The sequence below is a fragment of the Macrobrachium nipponense genome, chromosome 45, assembly GCF_015104395.2.
Source record: "Macrobrachium nipponense isolate FS-2020 chromosome 45, ASM1510439v2, whole genome shotgun sequence".
In the NCBI taxonomy this organism is placed as follows: domain Eukaryota; kingdom Metazoa; phylum Arthropoda; class Malacostraca; order Decapoda; family Palaemonidae; genus Macrobrachium; species Macrobrachium nipponense.
This window is the reverse complement of record NC_061105.1, coordinates 43,832,121-43,855,543: the sequence shown is the minus strand read 5'-3', so window position 1 is coordinate 43,855,543 and position 23,423 is coordinate 43,832,121. Positions and strand designations below refer to the sequence as shown.

The 23,423-nt window shown below is 41.5% G+C and overlaps 1 protein-coding gene across 1 annotated transcript; it reads left to right on the top strand.

Moving 5' to 3' along the window:
• The first annotated feature begins 9,265 nt into the window (after positions 1-9,265).
• LOC135214231 (basic proline-rich protein-like) lies at positions 9,266-14,485 on the top strand. Its single transcript, XM_064248292.1, has 6 exons — positions 9,266-9,329; positions 11,681-11,873; positions 11,996-12,373; positions 12,469-13,330; positions 13,504-13,685; positions 13,900-14,485. Exons 1-6 carry the CDS (start codon positions 9,266-9,268, stop codon positions 14,483-14,485), a joined length of 2,265 nt encoding a protein of 754 aa, XP_064104362.1.
• The last annotated feature ends 8,938 nt before the right edge of the window (positions 14,486-23,423 follow it).

Genomic DNA, 23,423 nt, shown 5'->3' with positions numbered 1-23,423 from the left:
TTAAAAAATGTTTTAGTAATAATTCTAATACACACACACACACACACACACACACACACACACACACACACACACACACACATATATATAATATATATATATATATATATATATAATATATATATATATATATATATATATATATATATAAACAAGGTGACCTAAAGTCCCAGTACCATTACAAGTATTTATTGCTCAGATCGGTATTGGGACTTTACGGACAACCTGTATGTATTTATATATATATATATATATATATATATATATATATATATATATATATATATATATAATGTGTGTGTGTGTGTGTGTGTGTATAGTTAGTTAGTTTTTAGTATGTAAATCCTATAAACAGCAGCACAAAGAAACACAGCACACCAAAATCCTGCATTCAAAGACATGAAATACCTAATTATAAACATATACAAGCACATAGCTACATAACCATTCATTCCTATATATGTCGAATCATAGACGGACTTGACAAAGCGTCATCTATACAGAAACGTCTCCTCTTTTTCTCATTATCTTCGAAAACTCAGTTATGGGATATTCTCTTGACAATACTTGAGGGAGGACCATCGACTTATACCACTTCGTTAGGAGAGACAAAGGCCCTCATTGAATGAGAGACGAGAACTGAGATATCTTATCAAGGGGTCTACACTTGGAGAGAGAGAGAGAGAGAGAGAGAGAGAGAGAGAGAGAGGTTTTTTTAAATTATCTGAATATTTGTTTCTCCATGAATTTCAAAGCAATGATGAGATTGTTCCTCAATAAAAAAATTCAAACGAATACCTCAGATAAACTAATACATTATTTAACAATAACAACAACTGCAATAGCAATTTAAGCTAAACCACTTCTAATAAACCTACCACAAATGACGATGATTCGTTATTAATACTTGAAAAGTACGAGAGTGAAAAAAGGAAAAATATTGTTAACAATCACATTTAGTATGACACTCCCTCCCTGTCTTTCTCCCTCTGTAAGGTTAGAAAGCTTAATACAGGACAACAGCCTCTAGCTGAGCGACAACAGAGGTTCCTAAGACGATTTGCGAGTATTAAGAAGCATCCTGACGGAGAAATATCTCGTCCTTATTCAGACGCAGACGATGTCTTTTTGCTCAAGACAAACGACTTCTCATTTTTACACTAAATAGTTTCAGAAACTTTCTGACAAATGTAATGGCTCTCCCTTCTAAAAATATTTAAATTGCTAGTCTGTCTTAAGCACCTTTAAAAGGATTCCATTATCATGGTAATCATTTGAAGGGGAGTGAATGCTTCGGGTGAGATAATAATGGAACAATTACAATAGCACAGAGGATTAATTTCCTTAAGGACGACTCAGAATGGAACTAAAGACGATCGCAGGAGAATCCACCACAGGAATGTGATTGGAAAAAGTAAATAAATGCAAATGTGGAGAGGATTTGACCAAAGGGGGAAAAGGAATATGAATAATTGTGAAAAGCACATCGGTACAGATGCGGGAAAAAGCGATGAAGATTGTGAACAAAAATATTTTATTTTCTGCATTTTAATTGCTAAAACTAAATTGGAAACAAATAGTAAAATTCACTGCAAAAAAACTTTCACTATTCTATAAGAATGCAAAAAGACAAACCAATTGACATTAAAATTCCTATCCATAACTACCGGCTGATATAAGGACAATTAAGTTGAATTTGTGTTAGTCCTAACTTTGGCTAAAACTACTAATCACTTTTAGAAAAACTACTGATTTAAAGCTTCAGATCTGTAAGTAATTCTGACACTCAGAAAGGAGAAACCATTCCAGTACTTGACCAAAAGTTATAAAGCATGTATGACTGATATTCACCAAGTTTAAAACAAGCAAGCAAAAATACAAAAGAATATTCAATAAAGATCCTAACTTCAAAACGCCAATAGCATCCGATTACAACACTCCCGACCTTTATGTTTGGGCTTTAAATGAAAATATGTTTTTAGACTTAATTGTTAACGTTTCACGGAGGTAAACGTTTACAATCTCTTCACTCACAAATAAATCCTGCTGAAATTTTCAAACCCAATATGCCAGGCTCGCTCTGTCATTATTCCTGTGAAGGAAAAACTTTTGGTTCAACTGCTTTTGAATTTTGAGAATGTAAAGAGAACTTTCACATTCTGTGAATAATATTCGGGAAGGGGAGGAATATATTCGGCTGAGAAATAGAACAACTCTGGTGTGGATGGCAGGTTTTTTTTTTTTTTTAGCCCAAGTTTTGGGGAATCGTAAATAGAATTTGTTTTCGACATAGGAAGCGGTTCTTATATAATATATATATATATATATATATATATATATATATATTATATATATATATATTAAATTATATATGTTTATATATATATATATATATATATATATATATATATATATATATATCTAGCTATATATACACACTATCTGAACAACTGGATATATATATATATATATATATATATATATAGATATCTATATATATATATATATATATATATATATATATATATACATATATACACTATCTGAACAACTGGATATATATATATATATATATATATATATATATATATATATATATATATATATAATATATATATATATATTATATATATATATATATATATATATATATATATATATATTATATATACACACACACACAACCACACACACATATATATATATATACTATATATATAATATATATATATATATATTATATATACACTATCTGAACTGGGAAAACTCTGAATGACAACAGATAAACTCTTGCTCTCTCTCTCCCCCCAAATGCCCTCTACTTTAGCTCTCTCTCATATTTTACCACTTGTCACCACCCATTCTTACTGGGGCAGAATTTGGACTTCAAGGGCATCGGGAGTGTCTTTATTCACCCCAGTGACCTCATTTAATTTTTCACCCTTTCTCACCCGCCCTTCCTATCGGGGCTGGACTTGGACTAAGAAAACTATGGATTAGACACTAATATCTGGAGTTTTTGGTTATTTATACTTGTCACCCCCTTCCCACCGTTTCTCTCCCTGCCTTCCTATCGGGAGCTGAACTTGGACTTGAAGGCTATTGGGAGTGTCACTATTCTCCTTCGTAACCTCAAAAACTATAGAATAGACACTGATAGCTGTCGTTTTCAGTTATTTTGACATTTTACCCCGTTCCTACTCCTTTGCCACACCCCGCCTTTGGTGCTAGGTCTTACCCCCACAATATTCTTTTCCAGATGGTAGGTCATTGTATACAAAGTTTGCTTGAAATTGCTGTGTGCGTTTCAAAGTGTATGTAACCCACACACACACACACAGATATATATATATATATATATATATATATATATATATATATATATATATATATATATATATTTATATATTATATATATATATATATATATATATATATATATATATATATAATGTTATCAAACGTATGCATTATAACTGGATAAATATAACTACGTTTAAAACGTAATGAGGGTTTTGTGAGGAACCTCAAGCTTCCGTCATCATGAATGGAAAATTTTTTATGGTTTATTTTAGCAGGAATAATTCCATCTCTCTCTCTCTCTCTCTTCCTTTTCTCCTTTTTCACGAAGGGATTTCCTCTTTGCCTCAAAGGGATCTAAAAAAAAGGGAAAATGAAAAACTAAAACGATGAATATATATATATTCAAAGTTCAGAGAATTACTGTAACTTCGCATCTGTGTTTAGGCTTACCTGTAATAAATACAACGAGCACTATATATATATATATATATATATATATATATATATATGTATATATATATATATATATATATATATACATATATATATATATATATATATAATATATATATATATATATCATATATATATATATATATATAATATATATATATATATATGTATATACTTTGGAAGAGACTTCAAGGAGGGAGACTGAAGTTAAGAGACGACGTGTGGAAGATAGAGCACAGGCGAGAAAGACAAGAGTGGCGGGATTTCACAGAGGTTCTTCGAGTCACAACAGTGTTGGAGGCATGTTCCGTACTCGTATGGGCTATATATAACAAAAGTAACCCCTTTTAGGTACACCAAAAACAAAATGAAAATATTAATATTCACTTTTATAATAAAAATTATCAATTACTTGCGTGAAGTAAAGTATAAAAAGATAAATGTGCATACACAATAACATGAAAATTGAAATCGAATTATAATATTTTCAATGGCTTTAATTAGTTACAAAATACTTTGTGTTTCGAAGTTTATGAACAAATTGTGACAAAATACAGAACGATGAAAAATGTTTCACCAATGAGAGATCTAGTACACAATATATGTATATATTATATATATATATAAAATATATATACTATATATATATATATATATATATATATAAATATATGTAAGTGTTTACATAATAAAAATATGGAATGTTAGTCCATACTATATAAAAAGTCCTAAAACTAAAGAGGTCAACAGATTGCTTGGCAGGAATGTGATCAGACTAGACGCTAAAGATGACGTATACAATAAGTATGTAGGCTAAGTTGACATGCCGTCACCTGTAGTCATTCAATTGTTTATAAACATTAGTCCAAGCTCCCTGCTTGAGACAACTACCGCCTACGTGATCTGTAGCGTGTCTCATTTTGATTGTGTTCGTATGAAACTATGTCATTTGTATGTATGTTCATATGTTCGAACTACTGTCTGTTCCTTCATAACTTGTAACAGAGATGGTAGACGGGTAGAACAGAGTTAGCTATCGTCATTAGAAGACCTGTACCTCTTTACCTAAGCTTTATCATGTAGAGGAATAGGATTAGCCATCATCATTGGCAGAAGCGATCAAGCTATCGTTATTAGAAGACTTGTACAATCATAATCTGATCTTCAGCATGTAAAACTTCAGAAGAATATATAATTTTTTTTTATACTTCGTGTTTTCTACAAGAACCTCCTCACCGAACCAACATGAGTTTAACACATCGTCGTAATAACCAACAAGATAATACCGACTTTCGTAAGTGATCTACAAACCCCCAGACCACTCCATTGAAGATGGAAGTGCAATACCAACCGACTTAGCGTAAGATTATCGCTAGTCTAACATTACCTCATAGGGCGCCTTATCATACAAGGCACAAGCCCTAATATATATATATATATATATATATATATATATATATATTATATATATATATATATATATATATATATATATATATATATATATATATATATATATACATATATAATGTGTGCGTCTGTGTTTGTGTTTCTATGTGCGTGTGTATAAACGACTTAAATGGGGTTTACCTTACACCACATATTCCTTGAATTTATTCGGGGAATTTTTACCTAAGTAATATCACATACTGAATATTAATTATTTCAGCGTGAAAATGCATCCAACTATCAATGAAATAATGTCTTTAAATGCTTTCGTAATTTTTTTTTCTTTTTATAATTCTGATGTCGGATTATCAAACTTCAAACTGACGCGTTCTACCACGGGAAACGGCATTCCATCCAAGAAGAATTATTCCGAATATTTGTGAAGAATCTCACTGAAAATCAGGTTTTGTGAAGAATCTCACTGAAAATCACCTGACTTGAAAAGTCGATTTTAACGCTTCTAGACCGATGATTTGTGGGAATGAGCGATGGCATCCGGAGAACGAGCCTCACACACACACACACACACACACAGATGGATATGGTGAGAAACTAGGGGAGGACAAACTGAAGGAGTCGAAATTGAGGAAATGTGTATAAAATGAGGAGAGAGATAGACGAACAATGAAAGATAAGTGAAAAGGTATTATAACGGACGTGTAGGGATAATATCTTCGTCTCATCTGCTCGGTAGGGATACACTCAAGAGACATGACGTCACTAAAATGTAATGACGTCGCAATAACTCAATATGGTGCCATAACGTGTCTGCGGTGTGAGATATTGCTTTTCTAAAATGTAATTTAATGATCGAGTTGTCTTGGGTGTCTTATTTATGGAAATTATGAGAATACGTTCTTTGTTTGAAGTTGAGATACGGAAATGTTATGTACCATGTAAAAATTGTTTTCATCAATAGCTACAGTTTACATGACCACAGGCATGAGAGAGAGAGAGAGAGAGAGAGAGAGAGAGAGAGAGAGAGAGAGAGAGAGAGGCTATCACACGGGTTTCCTTTCTGTACTTGAAATGTTGGAATGGTATTGCCAAGTAGAGAGAGAGAGAGAGAGAGAGAGAGAGAGAGAGAGAGAGAGAGAGAGAATAAAAATCTCCGTGTGAAAACTATAAGAAAGGCTTCCTTTTCTTTCAGGAGAGCACTCGTGTGGATTCGACAGTTCTAAAAATACAGTGAAAGATTTCAATGACATTGCCCACAAGAGAGAGAGAGAGAGAGAGAGAGAGAGAGAGAGAATCACTGGGCTCAAATGAGTCTATAGTCTCACTCATTCATAGTACTATGTTGCTTTGAATCTACCAGCTCGGAGTTTTCACCTAGGAATTGTCCCGCCTCTGTACATCTTTTACTGGCATCATTTCTATCGCATAAACGAATCTCACTTCAATATCACCGGAACTGGAAAGGTTTATGTGCAATAATTCTTTGAAGGTAACCGCTTTCCACTTTCAAATCAAGCTGATTTCTACCTAGAGAGGTTACCGTGGCGTTGAAACTGTAAGAGGAATCTAGAATCAAGTTTAAAAACGCATGTGGTCTGACATAGAGGTTAAACCTTTGTCTCTCCTCCAGATTATTGCGGGTGTGTGGTAGTAGGTTTGGCGGCGTCATATGGACAAATTTGAGAACAGACTGGTTTTCATATTAGCCCAGAAATAACGTGAATAAGTTTAATAAATAAATTTCATGTCATAAAAAAAACGACAACGTAGGCTACTTAGTATAAAAAAAATAAGTATTCTTTAATTATTTGAATTCTTATAAACTAACTCAATGCAGTGACGGAAAGAACAGTTCTTACAGAATACAGCGTAGAAGTTGTCAACCTATCACATCTTATGACAATCAGCTTTTATCGCCATAAATTGATCTTTCGTTACGGACCTGGGATAAAGCCATTACGTCACCCTTCTCGAAGGACCTAGAAGAAAAACCTCACTATCTCATCTCGAACAGCTTCTAAGATCATTACGGCCCTCAATTGACAGGCCGTTAATTGCCAGTCATTGTAAGGGTGGAGCAATTGGTTATACTTAATCCCATTACTTGTGGAGCATCTTGAGAGAGAGAGAGAGAGAGAGAGAGAGAGAGAGGTTCATACTTAAAAAAACTACTCTCCAAAGATTTGGAAGTGTCAGATGCTTTTGTTCATCAAATTAAGTTGGGAGTTTAACATTATTACCAAGTTATTATGTATATACACGTTTACGCAACATAAAGTAGCACAAATTAGAACTTACTTTAATACTTCAAAAAATTGCGTCATTCTACTATATAGCCTTTATATAATCTCCCTTCCTTTAACTGATATGAGGTTTACGGGTGCATACTGGCCAGAGCTCCTTCAATTTTCAAGTGAAATATTGTTTCAGGATACAGTTATGCAGAGGTGGCTCGTCAGTAGTACTACAGTGGAACTGCAGCACCCCCTATAGCTAGATTTCATATATATGAGCAAAATTATGAATATACACATGAATACGAGAAATTATGTATATCGTATCGATAATCCTTACAAAATTACCATTCCCTTGTTTTTTTGTAAATAAAAAAAAAATCAATTGAAACAATATGTGGAACTGCTGATGCTCAGCAGTTCTCATTTTGGTAGCAGGGTGATAATGTGGTAGCCAGTAAAGGTGAGGGGACGGGGAGCACGAGCACTGCCCAGGGCCCAGGCCCTCACGAGCAGTGTTAATCTAACTGTTTAACCAGGAAGGTGTGTTTTGAAATTCGTCAAAGCTTAATCAATATGTACTATAAGTGAAAATGATCAAATTAGTGACGATACTGATGATATGTAATGTAATGCGGAATGATCAACTCGGTGGCGAGTTGCAGTAAATGGGAAAAAATGATAACCACATCAATGTCAATGACATCAAAATACTAAGATTCTAAATTGTATCTTATGTATCACAGCAACGAGCCGCCACTGGATAATCTTACCCAAGTTTTTGGAAATCGAGCCGACGATGTCTTCGATTTGCAACTGCTTTCCTATGAGGTTCCTGGATTTCCATTAGATTTAATACGAGGATTACTGACTGGACATTCATCTAGCCATAAGGCAATTAGCTAACCAGTCTTCCGCTATGGCCTGTCATCCAGCTAGATGCTCATTATTAACTCATCGAAGCACTCAAAGCTGATTGCTTTTACACTTGTTGGCATTAGTCACTAACCTAGTAAGAGCCTCTCTGGTATAGGAACCCCAAGTTACTTAAAAGAAAAAAATAGGCACTACTGAACATCGAGCATTTGTACAACACGTGACAATCAATCAAGACTGCTTCGAAGGTCTTGGCCAGTGGCCAGTGGCATTAACATGATAACAAGTAACCATTTGGGCATATACCTCTGAACATATATATGGGCAAATTAAACCTTGTGACAATATGCATAAAGTTCAAAATTGGTTTCCCCATAAATTTCCCCTCCAACACGTCGCTGTATGATAGCTTACTCGTGCTTTGCCAGGTTGCTTGATTTGCAAGCCACATTTACGTAGAGCAATTATCATCATCATCACACTAAAATTTAAATCCTCTAGTTTTCCAACTACAACACTGTACAGTGGAATAACTGGCGAAAAGTAGAGCACAGGGTTGCAAGAGAAGTTGCAAAATTCAAATACAATGGTCAATAGGCAACTACTTCGGAGGGAAGCGCTCCCCTGGTACCTCCCCACCAACACATGAGGGGGAACTACTTTCTTCGGCGGACAGTTCAAAATAACCGACTTACATTGAATCTCTATCCGGCATATTTTTGTGTGCTAGTTATTCGCATTAATTGTTGCTGGTATCATTAAAGTGGAAGAATAGAGCAAGTCATTGTAGAATCAAAGACTTAGTGCGCAAATTCAGAAGACATTATGATAGAAATAATACATAAGGAATTAAATGGCTGCCTTCCATCCTGTTCTAGTTGATTGTTGATCCTAATTCGTCCTCCCTTCCGCTTTAATTTGTAGGATATTTTACAGAGGTAGATATAAACGGTTGTCAATATTTGATCTTCAGATTAATGTCATTGGTCAGCATGTTCGTTGAAGTTGAAGAGACGTCGTCACAAGGTGCCTGCGGTTGGCGGATGCCACTGGCATGTCAGTACCATCCCCCCCCCCCCCCCCCCCCCCCCCCCCCCCCCAGCCCTCTCCCATATACCAGCATGTGACAATTCTTGAGGTTTTTGGGACTTGATGCGTTCTGGCAATAGTAATTTGTGCTATTTATGGATGATATAACACAGAAAAAAAAGGGGGCAGCGTATGAAGTGAAAAGGTTAGCTTTAACCACGACCCTGCAAATGCAAGTAATTGAAGGATGTTGCCATACCGAACCAACGTTTACTCTTCATGGCGGTACCACTTTTGATTCAGGTATTTAACACCATGACTCTAGTTTGGTTTAGTGTACCTGTTACATTTATAATTGTGGATAAATAGATTAACTATAGGCTTGTATGAATGCTTCTATCAAATATATGGCATAAATATATCTCCCATTCGATTCCTAAAGCAAGTAATCCATATTTGGCAAGTTATGAGTGATGAGATTGAAATTAGGACTAGACCTATGAATATATTAAGAGTTAATGCAAAGGGGATATAGTGATTTTTATTGAAATTGTTTTCATGCGAATGAAATGGGCCTATTATTTGTCGGGCAAAGACGGGGACCTACTTGAGAAAGAGAGAGAGAGAGAGAGAGAGAGAGAGAGAGAGAGAGCTGCAAGGAGAGGTTTTGCATAAATGAATGAACCGTAGGTTTATAAGGATAATTCTAGCAGTCAAAGAGCATATACAGTATGTAACATCTGCCATTCGATTCGTAATGCAAATAAACCGTGTTCACTGGCTAAGATTGATGAAATTGGAATTAGTAGGCCTAGACCTATGTCTGTTGAGAATAAAAGCAAAAAGATAATGCTAGTCCGCACAAGCGAGAGAGAGGACGAAATGTGTAAGAAATGGCCAGTTATTTGTTTGGTGAAGGGGGAAGGTTACTATAGAGAGAGAGAATTTTCCTACATACAGATAAGCCTACTTTTCCTAGGGGCTTAGGAATATGAAAATGATATTTAAAGTGTATATATATTTTATAATATATATATATATATATATATATATATATATATATATATATATATATATATATAAACTAGACTAAAAGAAGTATTCTATATTCATTTTAGTAGATCTAGGCCCGTATTCCGCGTCGAACCAGACTGTAAAATTCTATAGAATTTTACCTCCTGACCAAGAATTTAGAGTAATATTTTTTTCGGCCGGTTGTAATTAAGCCGTAAATTACCTTTGAACTCTATCCTATGGTAAGGGGGCATCAATGCTGATCCCTTGTCTAGCCATAGTTGGGTAACCTATCAAGCTAATGGGCAAAAGCTAATTAAATATCTCTTGCTACCAGAACCTTCTCCTTGAGTGATATTCTTCCTAGCCTAAATGGAAAATCTAACTAACTGTCCAATACCTTGATATCATTAACCTGAACGTCTGTGATTTGACATTATATCCTTAAACTACCTGTTTCTAAGAATGTAGCAATAGGTTCTCTAAACCTACATGTGCGGGAAATACTGGTCTATGATTATACTAGCGCCTCAGTGGCGTGGTTGGTTTGGCCGTGGACTACCACCTCGGTGGCCGCTAGTTCGATTCTCGGGCATTCCATTGAGGAGTGAGAGAGGTGTATTTCTGGTGATAAAAGTTCACTCTCGACGTGGTTCGGAAGTCACGTATATAAAGTTGGTCCCGTTGCTGAATAACCACTGGTTCCATGCAACGTAAAAGCACCATACAAACAAACAATATAATTATACACATTCCCTGTATTAACTTTGCTAACCTGTGTAACTTGGCTTAGCCTTGGCTCCCCGGGCCTTCTCTCTGTTACAGAAAAAGACCCAGTTAGTTACACCCAAAACTAAGACGCAGATTCCTTAGTCACGTAATCTGGTTTAATGTGGTGTCATCAGTCCTGCTACAACAGAATAAAGATTGCTAGTCCAGCATTCCTTTCGGTGGCAGTGGCTGCTGTCATGTTTCGCTTTTATTCCCAAGACATTTACAATAGTACATGCTATGAATAATAATAATAGTAATAATAATAATAAATACACAGTGACAAGAACAGAGATCAGTTTACTAGAGTGAATGCTGAATTAAATAAAGTACACTGAAGGGCAAATCCAAACAGTTCCGACTAAATCCTGTGCAAATGGAGATTAAACGAGCGATTTAACGATGGAAAAGAAAGCGGGATGCCCGGCGGGCGGAGGCCCGCCGGTCCCCGGGACGCCTGGCGGGCGGAGGCCCGCCGGTCCCCCGGGACGCTGGCGGGCGGAGGCCGCAGGTCCCCGGGACGCCTGGCGGGCGGAGGCCCGCCGTCCCCGGGACGCCAGCGCGGGCGGAGGCCCGCCGGTCCCCGACGCCAGGTCGGGCGGAGGCCCGCCCGGTCTACCGGGACGTTGGCGGGCGGAGCGCCCGTCCCCGGACGCCTGCGGCGGAGGCCCGCCGGGCAGGTCCCCTCCCCGGGACGCTGGCGGTCGGAGGCCCGCCGCCGGTCCCCGGGACGCTGGCGGGCGGAGGCCCGCCGGTCCCCGGGACGCCTGGCGGCGGAGGCGCCCGGTCCCCGGGACGCCTGGCGGGCGGAGGGGCCCGCCGGTCCCCGGGACGCCTGGCGGGCGGAGGCCCGCCGGTCGGTCCCGGGACGCCTGGCGGGCGGAGGCCCGCGGTCCCCGGGACGCCAGGCGGGCGGAAGGAGGCCCGCCTCCCCACGGGACCGCCAGGCGGGCGGAGGCCCGCCCGTCTCGGGACGCCTGGCGGGCGAGGCCCGCCCGTCCCCGGGACGCCTGGCGGGCGGAGGCCCGCCCGTCCCCGGGACGCCTGGCGGGCGGAGGCACGCCCGTCTCCGGGACGCCTGGCGGGCGGATGCCCGCCCGTCCCAGGGACAGCCTGGCGGGCGGAGGCCCGCCCGTCCCCGGGACGCCTGGCGGGCGGAGGCCCGCCGGTCCCCGGGACGCCTGGCGGGCGGAGGCGGCCGCCGGGCCCCGGGACGCCTCCCCGGGATGCCCGGCGGGCGGAGGCCCGCCGCCGGTCCCCGGGACGCTGGCGGGCGAGGCCCGCCGGTCCCCGGGACGCCTGGCTGGGCGGAGGCCCGCCGGTCCCCGGGACGCCTGGCGGGCGGAGGCCCGCCGGTCCCCGGGACGCCTGGCGGGTGGAGGCCCGCCGGTCCCCGGGACGCCTGGCGGGCGGAGCCCGCCCGTCCCGGGACGCCTGGCGGGCGGAGGGCCCGCCGGGACCCGGGACCCGCCTTCCCCAGGATGCCCCGGCGGGCGGAGCCCGCCCTCCCCAGGACCGCCTGGCGGCGGGAGGCCCGGCCCGTCCCCCGGGACGGCCTGGCGGGCGAGGCCCGCCGGGCATCCCGGGAGGCGTCCCGGGGCCCGGCGGGCCTCCGGCCCGGGCCAGGCCGTTCCGGGGGACCGCCCGCCCGCCTCGGGACGCCTGGCGGGCGGAGGCCCGCCCGGCCCCCGGGGGGACGGTCCTGGCGGGCGGGTAGGCCCGCCGGGCATCCCGGGGAGGCGTCCCGGGGCCCGGCGGGCCTCCGCCTGCCAGGCGTCCCGGGGGACCGGCTGGGCCTCGGGACGCCTGGCTGGCGGAGGGCCCCAACCGGTCCCCGGGACGCCTGGCTGGGCGGAGGCCCGCTTGGTCCCCGGGACCCGCCAGCGGGCGGAGGCCCGCCGGTCCCCGGGACGCCAGGCGGTCGAGGCCCGCCCGTCCCCGGGACGGCCTGGCGGGCGGACCCCCGACCCGCCCGTGGCTCCGGGACGCCTGGTCGGGCGGAGGCCCAGCCCGTCCCCGGGACCCGCCTGGCGGTCGAGGGCCGCGGCCCCGTCCCCGTGACGCCTGGCGGCGGGAGGCCCGCCGGTCCCCCGGGACGCCTGGCGGGCGGAGGACCCCCCGGCCCCCCGTCCCCCGGACGCCTCCCCATGGATGCGCGACCGTCCCCGGGTCCCCCGGGACGCCTGGCGGGCGGAGGCCCGCCGGTCCCCGATGGCCCTCCCCGGGACGCCTGGCGGGCGGAGGCCCGCCGGTCCCCGGACGCCTGGCGGGCGGAGGCCCGCCGGTCCCCTGGGACGCGCCTGGCGGGCGGAGGCCCGCCGGTCCCCGGGTACGCCTGGCGGGCGGAGGCCCGCCCGTCCCCCGGACGCCTGGCGGGCGGAGGCCCGCCCGTCCCCGGGACGCCTGGCGGGCGTAGGCCCGCCCGGTTCCCCGGGACGCCTGGCGGGCGGAGGCCCGCCCGTCCCCCGGGACGCCTGGCGGGCGGAGGCCCCGCCCGTCCCCGGGACGCCTGGCGGGCGGAGGCCCGCCCGTCCCGGGGCCCCACGCCTGGCGGGCGAGGCCCACGCCCGTCCCCGGGACGCCTGGCGGCGGGCGGAGGCCCGCCCGTCCCCGGGACGCCTGGCGGGCGGAGGCCCGCCCGTCCCCGGGTACTCCTGGCGGGCGGAGGCCCGCCCGTCCCCGGGAGGCCTGGCGGGCGGAGGCCCGCCCGTACCCCGGGAGGCCTGGCGGGCGGAGGCCCGCCGGTCCCCGGGACGCCTGGCGGGCGGAGGCCCGCCGGTCCGCCCCCGGGACGCCTGGCTTGGGGGCGGAGGCCCGCCGTCCCCCGGGACGCCTGGCCCCGGGCGGTAGGCCTGGGCTCCCCGGGGACCCTGGGGCGGGCGGAGGCCTGCCCGTCCCCGGGACGCCTGGCGGGCGGAGGCCTGCCCGTCCCCGGACGCCTAGGCGCTGGGACGGCTGGGGCCCAGCCGTCCCCGGGTCGGGACGCCCGGCCCGTGGCCCGCCCCCCGGGCCTGGCGGGCAGAGGCCCGCCGGTCCCCGGGACGCCTGGCGGCGGAGGCCCGCCCGTCCCCGGGGGGACGCCTGGCGGGCTGGTCGGGGGAGCCCGCCCGTCCCTTGGATGCCTGGCGGGCGGAGGCCCCGCCCGTCCCTTGGACGCCTGGCGGGCGGAGGCCCGCCGTCCCCGTCCCCGGACGCCTGGCGGGCGGAGGCCCGCCGGTCCCCGGGACGCTGGCGGCGGAGGCCCGCCGGTCCCCGGGACGCCTGGCGGGCGGAGGCCGTCCCGTCCCGGGACGCTTGGCCGGGCCTCGCCCGTCCCCGGGACGCCTGGCGGGCCTCGCCCGCCGTCCCTTAAGAGAGTAACACCTCTGTTCAACCTTAGAACCAGAATATGCCACTGAATCCTTTCAATTCTCCAGGGGCTTCTCTGAATCCTCTGCTTCTTATCCTGGCACTCCACAAATCTTCTCTGAATACTCTGCTTCTTCTTCAGACGCTCCAGAATCTTCTCTGAATCCTCTGTTTCTCCCTGGCACTCCACCAATCTTCTCTCAATCCTCTGCTTCTCCTGGCACTCCACCAATCTTCTCTCAATCGTTTGCTTCTCCTGACACTCCACCAATCTTCTCTGAATCCGCTGCTTTTCCTGGCACTCCACCAATCTTCTCTGTATCTTCTGCTTCAAATCATGGCACTACACCAATCCTTACATTTACCTTTCCCTTTCAGGAATCAATAAAACTCTTACAAAACATTTTTATACTTATTTCCCTCTAACTTTCATATCCTTCAACGATTAACAAAGCAAACTTATTACATATAAACACCAAACCTTCCATATAAAATAAAGTATTGCAGTTCACTCCTAAAATCCATTGCAAACTAAAATTAATTCTAACACATGGATTTATGAAAGAAGTCCTTTAAATTCGAGTTAAACTCGAATTATTATGTAAATAACAAAATTTGCTGCAAAAAATAATGTGTAAATGAAAATCGCAGTTTGTAAATAAACTTTATTGATTAAAAAAAAAAAAACTTTTCCATACAACAAACATTCTCCTCAAATTTTTGACATCTGAGCCCTCTTCGCAAGGCCAGCTTAGACTTGGTCGCGCCATTCCTTGAACATGGACAGCTGCTCCTTCATTTTCCAGGCATCTGTAATTTCCCTGGTGGTTCTTGAGCTGGCAAACCGATTTCTCCTTCGCTCCTCGCAGCTGTCGAACCTCATCTTCCAACTGGTCGTTCCGTTCGCCCTGGACACTGGTGTTCCTATCCAGCGACTTGAAGCGATGATTCCCTTCCTCTAGAAGGCACCTCAGCTCGTTTCTCTTCAGTTTCGCAACCTAAACTTCACAATGTAGTACACACGTTTCCTTCGTGAAATCTTCCACTTCCTTCTGCAGGAGCTGGAACCTGACCTCGGCGTCTTTCCTGTAGGATTAGCGCTTTTCGTTCCTGGACGAGCCTCGACATCCGCGCCGCTTCTTCGGTCTATATCTGCACGTCCTTCTCCTTCTTCACTTGATCGTTCTCCTTCAGAAACAACGTCTCACCTTCGAATAAGTGGGCCCTTACTTGCCAGGCCTGTTGTTGCAACACCCCCTGAGTTATCTGGATCACACGAGTGCTTTCTTCCTTTCCGCCCGCCTTCTGAATGTCTTCAGTGTAGTCAAGCCTCTGTTGCAGCTGAAAAATGATCCTGTCCAAGTTCATTGCTGCTCTCTCTGGTACTGTGTGGTGTCTCGCAAGGCCGAAATTCTCTCGTTCAATTCCATTTCCTTGGCCTGTTCACCTCCATCATCAGTATTAGGAGAAACCTCACCAGTGAATAGGCAGCCTATAAACAACATGACTATCCTTGCGTTAGACTTCTCTCCGTATTTCAGACACATCTAGACACTAAACGTCACACAACAGCTGCTGCCAAGGCAGGCCAAGTAAGGCCACATTTTCTTCAAACTGGAGTACCCATTCTTATACTCTCCTCTATATCCCTCTCTTTTTCCTTGATTTTCAATATTTCACAAGAGATATTTCGATTTATCAAAATATAGCAAGAAACATTCTGAAAGATTTCCAATCATGCCTTGTTTCTAGGTGTTATAAATTTCTGCAGTTCTCTCTCTCTCTCTCTCTCTCTCTCTCTCTCTCTCTCTCTCTCTCTCTCTCTCTCTCTCTCTCTCTTTTTTACGGGATCTTTTTGCAGTACGCATCTTTTTAGTTTGGTCTCTTATCGTCTTATCTATTAAAATATATTTAGGGATTTTCCTTTATTTACCTTTTTGTCTACAAGAAAAACAATACTAACTACAGGCGGGCAATTGGAACTGAGCAAAAAATGACCATTTTTTCTAAGCTACGTTTTATTGTTATTGGATTTAACCAAATAACTAAAAGATATCATTCTAATGATTAGCCGAGACATCAAGAGAAACATTATATATTATATATAATAATCAAAACTACTCAACCATGATTTTCAAAAAACTCCTAGGTAAGTTTTTAAGATTTTAAATTCATATCATATGCATACAAAGAAAAGGTAAAAAAAACGAAATTTAATTATACTAAATTTTGTCCTATATAAAAGTGAAAATCAGGTATAAAGGAGTACAATTTTATTTGAGCATAACTTGATTCGTAAATTGAAATTCAATATAGAAATAAAGCAGAAAATCCTAACAGCCCCACCCATTTCTATAGGCAACGCATTTGGTGTGAACGTATCCTTATAACACAAATGTAAATAATACTGTTTAATACGGACGATAATGACAGCAATTAAATACTATTTAAAAACAATTACAGAGTCAATAATGTCGTCAAATAATAAATACAACAATGAAAACGACATGACATGTAAGGTTAAGAAAATGTATTGTAGAAGCGTGCTTGATAAAGAAAAAAAACAAAAATATCTGCGTAAAACACATTCCAGGGAAATCAAATACATAACCCACACTTCTGTTACATAATATAAACTGTAGATTCCATACCTGATCGTCTGTGTGAGTGTCACAGATGCAGATGTGATGGTTGGACATCCTACTCATTGTATATTATCATAAAAAAGTGGTAATGATAAAATGTTGACACTAGCTCACGTGTTTTTAGTTATGTTCCTTTTACTTGATTACCAGTTAATGCTAATGTTTTTGGAAGATCATGCATATTTCATAGGTTTAAATGAAAAGTAAGATTTTATAGTATCATCAAAATTAAATGAAAAAAAAAGTGATATTGGTTCAAATTTATCTGCCAGATTGTCGGAAAAATGTGATGGTTTTTTTTAGTTTAACATTTAGTCAAACTGAAATAAGCCTTGAATTTTGAACATAGAGGCTTTGTAAATATCACTACTTTTATTTTGTTATTTTGAAATAAAGGGAATTACAAAACGCGCTTCATTCCAAGAAAAGAAGGAAAACAGATTAAGGTAATAAAGTTGAGACAGAATAAGAGCACAGCAGTTAAGAAACTAAGGCTAGATTATTAAAAGGGGGTCCAAAAGGTAGAAGAATAAGCCCTGATAGAATTAGTGGAGCTAAAAGCTGCAGCCTACGAATGGCCATATACTAGGCAACTTAAATCTCCAATGCAAAGTAGAAGCTAGTGGCTCCAATAACCCTCCCTAAGACAGGAAATGGTCAGGGGAACGGCAAGGACTATGGTCAGTTGACTTTACAGGAGAGAAAAGTTACATTCCTACAAAAACATATTAACTCTTTTACACGTTAGAATTGGCTATAACTACATCGGCACTAGAAAACTACTTTGCTTCTTGAAACACAGGAATTGATTTAAGTTATTTTCTGTTACAATGCATCTTGAAAACAAGGATGAAAATATCCTTACTAAAGAAATATAGTAAAATGGATAATGACTCGTATTTTGCAATTGACCTGGTGCTAGGAAGAAAAATAAGAACGAGGCTTCTTCACATCATAATCTAGAAAAGAACTTAATAAGTTTATCTCTCTCTCTTCTCTCTACTCATCTTTGTCTTGTTATATTCTGTGGTTCTGTCTTTCTCTTTTCCACCAAATATGAACCTGTTATATTGGTGAAAGTATCCTAATTTATTTCATGTTGTTTTAATTACTAAAATTTAGTAAATAAAGAAAATTATATATAGCCCAAATTTTTTTGTGTTATTGCCCACATCGCCCGCTTTCTCTATGGAGGTTGGCCCAATCATGAATTGTATAAGTATATAGACATGTATCTGTGTGTATGGTTGCTACCTCAATAAAGTAAGTGAACTGAAAATTTTGCTAATTTGCTGATATAGATGTTCTCTCTCTCTCTCTCTCTCTCTCTCTCTCTCTCTCTCTCTCTCTCTCTCTCTCTATATATATATATATATATATATATATATATATATATATGTATATATATATATATATAATATATATATATATATATATATGTATATATATATATATATATATATATATATATATATATATATATATATATATAGTATATATATAGAGGTGGCTTGCTGCTTACAGAACACCACCGTTAACACTTGGTGAAAGTTTTGTATCGATCTCGTGGACAGTCATGTCAGTATATAAGATTTAATAATCTATAGGAAATGCCATTTCATAAATACTGAGTTCCTAAGCACTTTTAGTCTCATATTTATTTCGCATATTTCCTTAAATGCACATTTTACACTCAAACCCAGTATCGTCAACAACAAAATGTTTACGACCACTCTCTTAATTAACGTTAATAGATTAAGGATACTTTACTCTATGCTCAAGAAAACTATCTGCTGCCCACTCCTTCCTTGTCCTGACGGCGCAACATCTATTGGATGCTCCGTTAGTTACTTGCTCAACTGCTCCGGGGTTTCATAGTCGCGGATTCGTGTTTCACTTCTGGATCAGCGGAGGGAAACGAACTATTGTGCGTGACAGTACAGTTGGACCACAGGTTTACCTGGTACACCGTCCTTGAGAGACTTCCCTCACCTCTCCTCCCCCTCCTTCTCTCTCTCTCTCTGAATGTTACTAGTTTAAGTATATTTTGCACGATTTTTTTTTGTATCTATCTATCTAATCTAATAATAATAATTTAAAATGTTGTATATATATATAACGATTCACGCTGTTGTTACCTGCCAGCAAGGCTGGCATTACGGTACGGTACGGTACGGTTGATATTTATAGCCTATGTGTACGATACGGAATTACGCAACGACAATTTTACCGAAGTACGGTACGGTACAGTTCAGGTACGGAAAAAATGTGCAAATTCCGTACCGTACTTCCTTACCTTAGGCAATGGATATATTACTTTTGGTCTACGTTGAAAACAAGGGAACAATATTAATTAATTATTAATAATCATAACCAGTAATATAGCATTTTTAAACTATTATTATTAGCAGCAGCAGCAGTAGTAGTAGCTATTACTATTTTTGTCTTAAGATCAAATTTTTTTTTCTTAGTGACTATGGACTTGGGTTATGAGTAAATGATTATAATTATTGAAGTAAGAGATATTCTGCATGTGATGGTGGAGTAGTAGAACGATAGACCTGTGATTGATGGTAAATCTACTGTTATACTTGTGTTTAGTTACCTCCTTCGCAAGCTTCATTTGGACTCAGGGCATCAGCCATATGCTTGCATTACGAAGGTGAAGAAGAGATGGCCGTCTAGGAACATAGCTGTCGGCATGGTAGCAGAAATCCGTTTGTCTCGCAACTTTTTAACTTTTTTTTTTTTTTTTTTTTTTTTAGCAAGAGAGAGCCGCCAATTGCCTACAGATTGGTTTGAATAAGTAACTGGTTATAGTTACTCTATGTGTTACAAATAAAAATTGAGCATTTTTACCGGACATCCAATAGAGTTAAAGCCTTGATTATACCGAAAAATTACAGCAAAATCTCGTACTGATACCAGTCTTCATTACAGTGTTATTGACCAAAAACGTGACTGCACTGTCTGTGAAACCCACAGTAAGAGCTTTACCAATTACAAATAAACCACCTTACCTTTTATTCAGGCTTGGTGTAATTGTCATTTATCTGATATGTTTTTAATTACACGTTTTGAAGTTAATTGTAATTCCATTTGTTTTTTATTTATAATTAATGGTAATTGTTATTGTAATTGTAACTGAAAACTTTATTTGAAATTGTTATCCTAGAGCCGCCCTCTTACTTTTCGAGAACTCATCTTGACCAAATGCAATGGAGAGATGTTTTGAGTCGCTTCCCAATTCATTTATTATATTATTAGGGAGAATCTTGACAAGCCAGCTACCAATTCTAAAAAAAATTTTATTCCATTTATTTCCTTTTTTTGTGCAAAAAGTTTTGTGAAATTTTTTTCTTTTTTTCCAGTATTTGAGTTTTGTATTTCAGTATCATTTCTTATAATCAGCATAATAATTTTCACCACAATAAACGTACTAAAAATTTACTTAGGCAAATCATAGGATGCTAACGATAATTTCTACAGGTCTAAAATATTTTAGATATGTTTGTTTTGTATTTGTACTAAAGGTATCATAAGTTACAAATTACAATTGTTGCAGAAATTGACTGTAAAGGAAAACCAAACTCAAGTATAAAGTCTTTGCAACTATCTGCATTTCTTAGAATTAAATAGGTGTGTGAAATGTAATTGAGTAATACGTTTTTATATATGTATTTGAGCTGTGATTACAATTTTTGAAATCTTAAAATGTATTGTATTTGATATTGTTCCCCATCTTGTAATTGAAGTTGTAACTGTCATTCGATAACAAGTCAGGTAATTATGATTCTAATTATTGTAATAGACATAAAGCAAACGTAATTAATCTACTAACCTGCTTAATGCTTATATTACATAAGATATGCGACAGTAGCTACTTCATACGAAATGGATGAGCATAAAAATAAACGGGAACAAAAATGATTTTTTTTTTTTTTATGTATATGGGAGAAAAGAAAATGATTAGAAATTCAGTGATTTTTTCCACTGCACTTCGGCTTCTCTCGGGGCAACCTGTGAATTGTTCAATATTTAATAAATCGACTTTATCTTTCTCGGGATCTATGGGATTCATGTCTGCACCCTTATTTGGCTAGTCAACCAATTCAAATCCTCTCGACCTAGAAACCATTCCTGGACTATTCTGGCCGTATGGATGGGGCAGCCGTCATGAATGAAAATGACAGGACTAGGTGGAAAGGGATAATTCCGCTTGGTTAAGTGAAGGGAGTAAGAAATCCTGAAGAATTTTAACGTATTTTCCACTGGGGAAACCCTTCATCTTGGTGATATCACATATACCATGTAAGCAAAGATCCCTGGCCCACCCACATTTACGGTTACAAGCCACTCCTGGCAACTTCGTAAATGTTTCCTCGGTGGTATATGAAGGAAACATCTGAATTTTTTACAATTTACGCGTTGCTTTCCTCGTAACTGGGAAAATAATGATATATCGTTTGGGGAAATGTGATGCTAAGTAACAACCACTGCATTAAAGATAATGTTTATTCATCTATGATGATTAATACTTATTACAAGTTTGCCTCCTCCAACCTCTTATACACTAAAACAGCCCGAAAGCAGATTAATGGAATTCACGTTAGAGAGGAACACCACCACCTTTAGTGTTTCAAACAGACAATTAACAATTTATCATTATGAAGACATACAGAATTTTAAACGTTATCAATGACAGTAATGACCTGAGATGTTGCAATGCCAGTAACAGCCAATCAATCACTCAGTCCCAGTAATCGTGTGATTTAATATATCACTTTGTTCAGTGATAACGATATCACTGCTTACCAGCCCCCACCCCTTATTACCACGCTAACAAGTTGTCACCCAATCATGGACTAGACTGAGGTGTTGTATAAATTTTGATAGGTTATCTGTCCTCTGCTAGTAGTATTCGTTATAGTCTCCAAATGAACAGCAACATATGGTTCTCCTGGCGCAGATCGTCGCTCTACGAGAAAGTGGGCGGTTCCAATACGTGCTGTTGCCACAGCGTCTTGGACGTCTCCCCTACAACAGTAAATAAATGGAAAAGGCAGGCATGCTTAGACTGGGGGAAATTGACCGACTTTGGATAGCATTTATTTATTTTCATTTATTTATTAATTTTTTAAACAATAAACCTTACAAACCCGTAAAATCATGAAACCTAATTTTATAGTTGCCTTAGTCCTGTTGAACTCTAATAGTGATTCTTTCTCTTTACTTCCCAGAATACCAAATAGCGTTTCCATAAGTAAACAGGCTATAATTAATCTTGATATCTAGGTATCTGGCATGTTAATTACGTATTTCAGTTCGAAGACCTCCACCACGAAAGACCACCCGTTAGGATAACGACGACATTCGACGAGCAGCATAAGAAGATGCTTTTACCAATACTAGTTGCTTATTCGTGAACGTCTGGCATTAATGTTTCGGCTATGACGGTGCGAAGACGTCTGGATGAGGCTGGAATACCTCATAGAATTCCTGCCAAGAAGGAATTTCTCGCCGAACGGCATCGTGCTGATAGGCTTGCCTTTGTTCAACAGTTTGTGGGGGAGGATATGGAATTTTGGTCTCGAGTTTGTATGCAGTGACGAAAGTCTTTTACTAGCAGAAGTCACGGCAGAAATCATAACCGAAGACCGAGTAATATAAGGTGAGTTTCATAATCATTAATAACAGTTAGACTATAATAATTATAAGCAAGGGTATATTATAATCAAAAGATAATAATTTTGTCAATAACCATGTATTTTCCGCTAATTAAATTATATTGCCACGAGAAGTGTGAAAATAAAAATTCTTCATTGAAAACCCCCATTAGTTTCTACTATGGCCAGCTTTCAGGCATTAATCAAATGCATTATTAATGTTATGAATAATCACGTTAGGGCAAATTTATAATATAGAGTACAGCTGTTTACTGAATTAAAGAATATCATATCATAACGGGACTGTTGCAAGATTAAAGTTAATGCTATTATAAGTATTAATCCTTGCAGATTGATAAACATTCTTAACTTTTATTCCAAGGGTTGTTACTTAGCATTTTATTTCCCAAAACGATATAGCATTATTTTCCCTATTACGAAAAAGCAAAGCGTAAATTGTTAAAAATTTGATTTTTTCCCTTCAGATACCTACAGGAGGAAATTTACGAGGTGACCAGGAATGGGCACGTCAACAGTAAAACGTTAGGGCTGGATCTTCTTACATTATATGGATGATATCACCAGGATTGAGTGGAGGTTCACTGTGAAAAATACATTGAAATTCTTCGGGATTTCTAACTTCTTTCACATCAACAGCGGAATTATTCCTCCCCACC

What these genes read in the sequence shown, in the direction of transcription:
- LOC135214231 (XM_064248292.1), top strand. Translation starts at nt 9,266, where the DNA reads ATGTTCGTTGAAGTTGAAGAGACGTCGTCACAAGGTGCCTGCGGTTGG. An exon ending in GGGACGCCTGGCGGGCGGAG is followed by an intron (nt 13,331 to 13,503) that starts GCCCGCCGGTCC and finishes TGGCGGGCGTAG; the next exon opens with GCCCGCCCGGTTCCCCGGGA. An exon ending in ACGCCTGGCGGCGGGCGGAG is followed by an intron (nt 13,686 to 13,899) that starts GCCCGCCCGTCC and finishes TTGGGGGCGGAG; the next exon opens with GCCCGCCGTCCCCCGGGACG.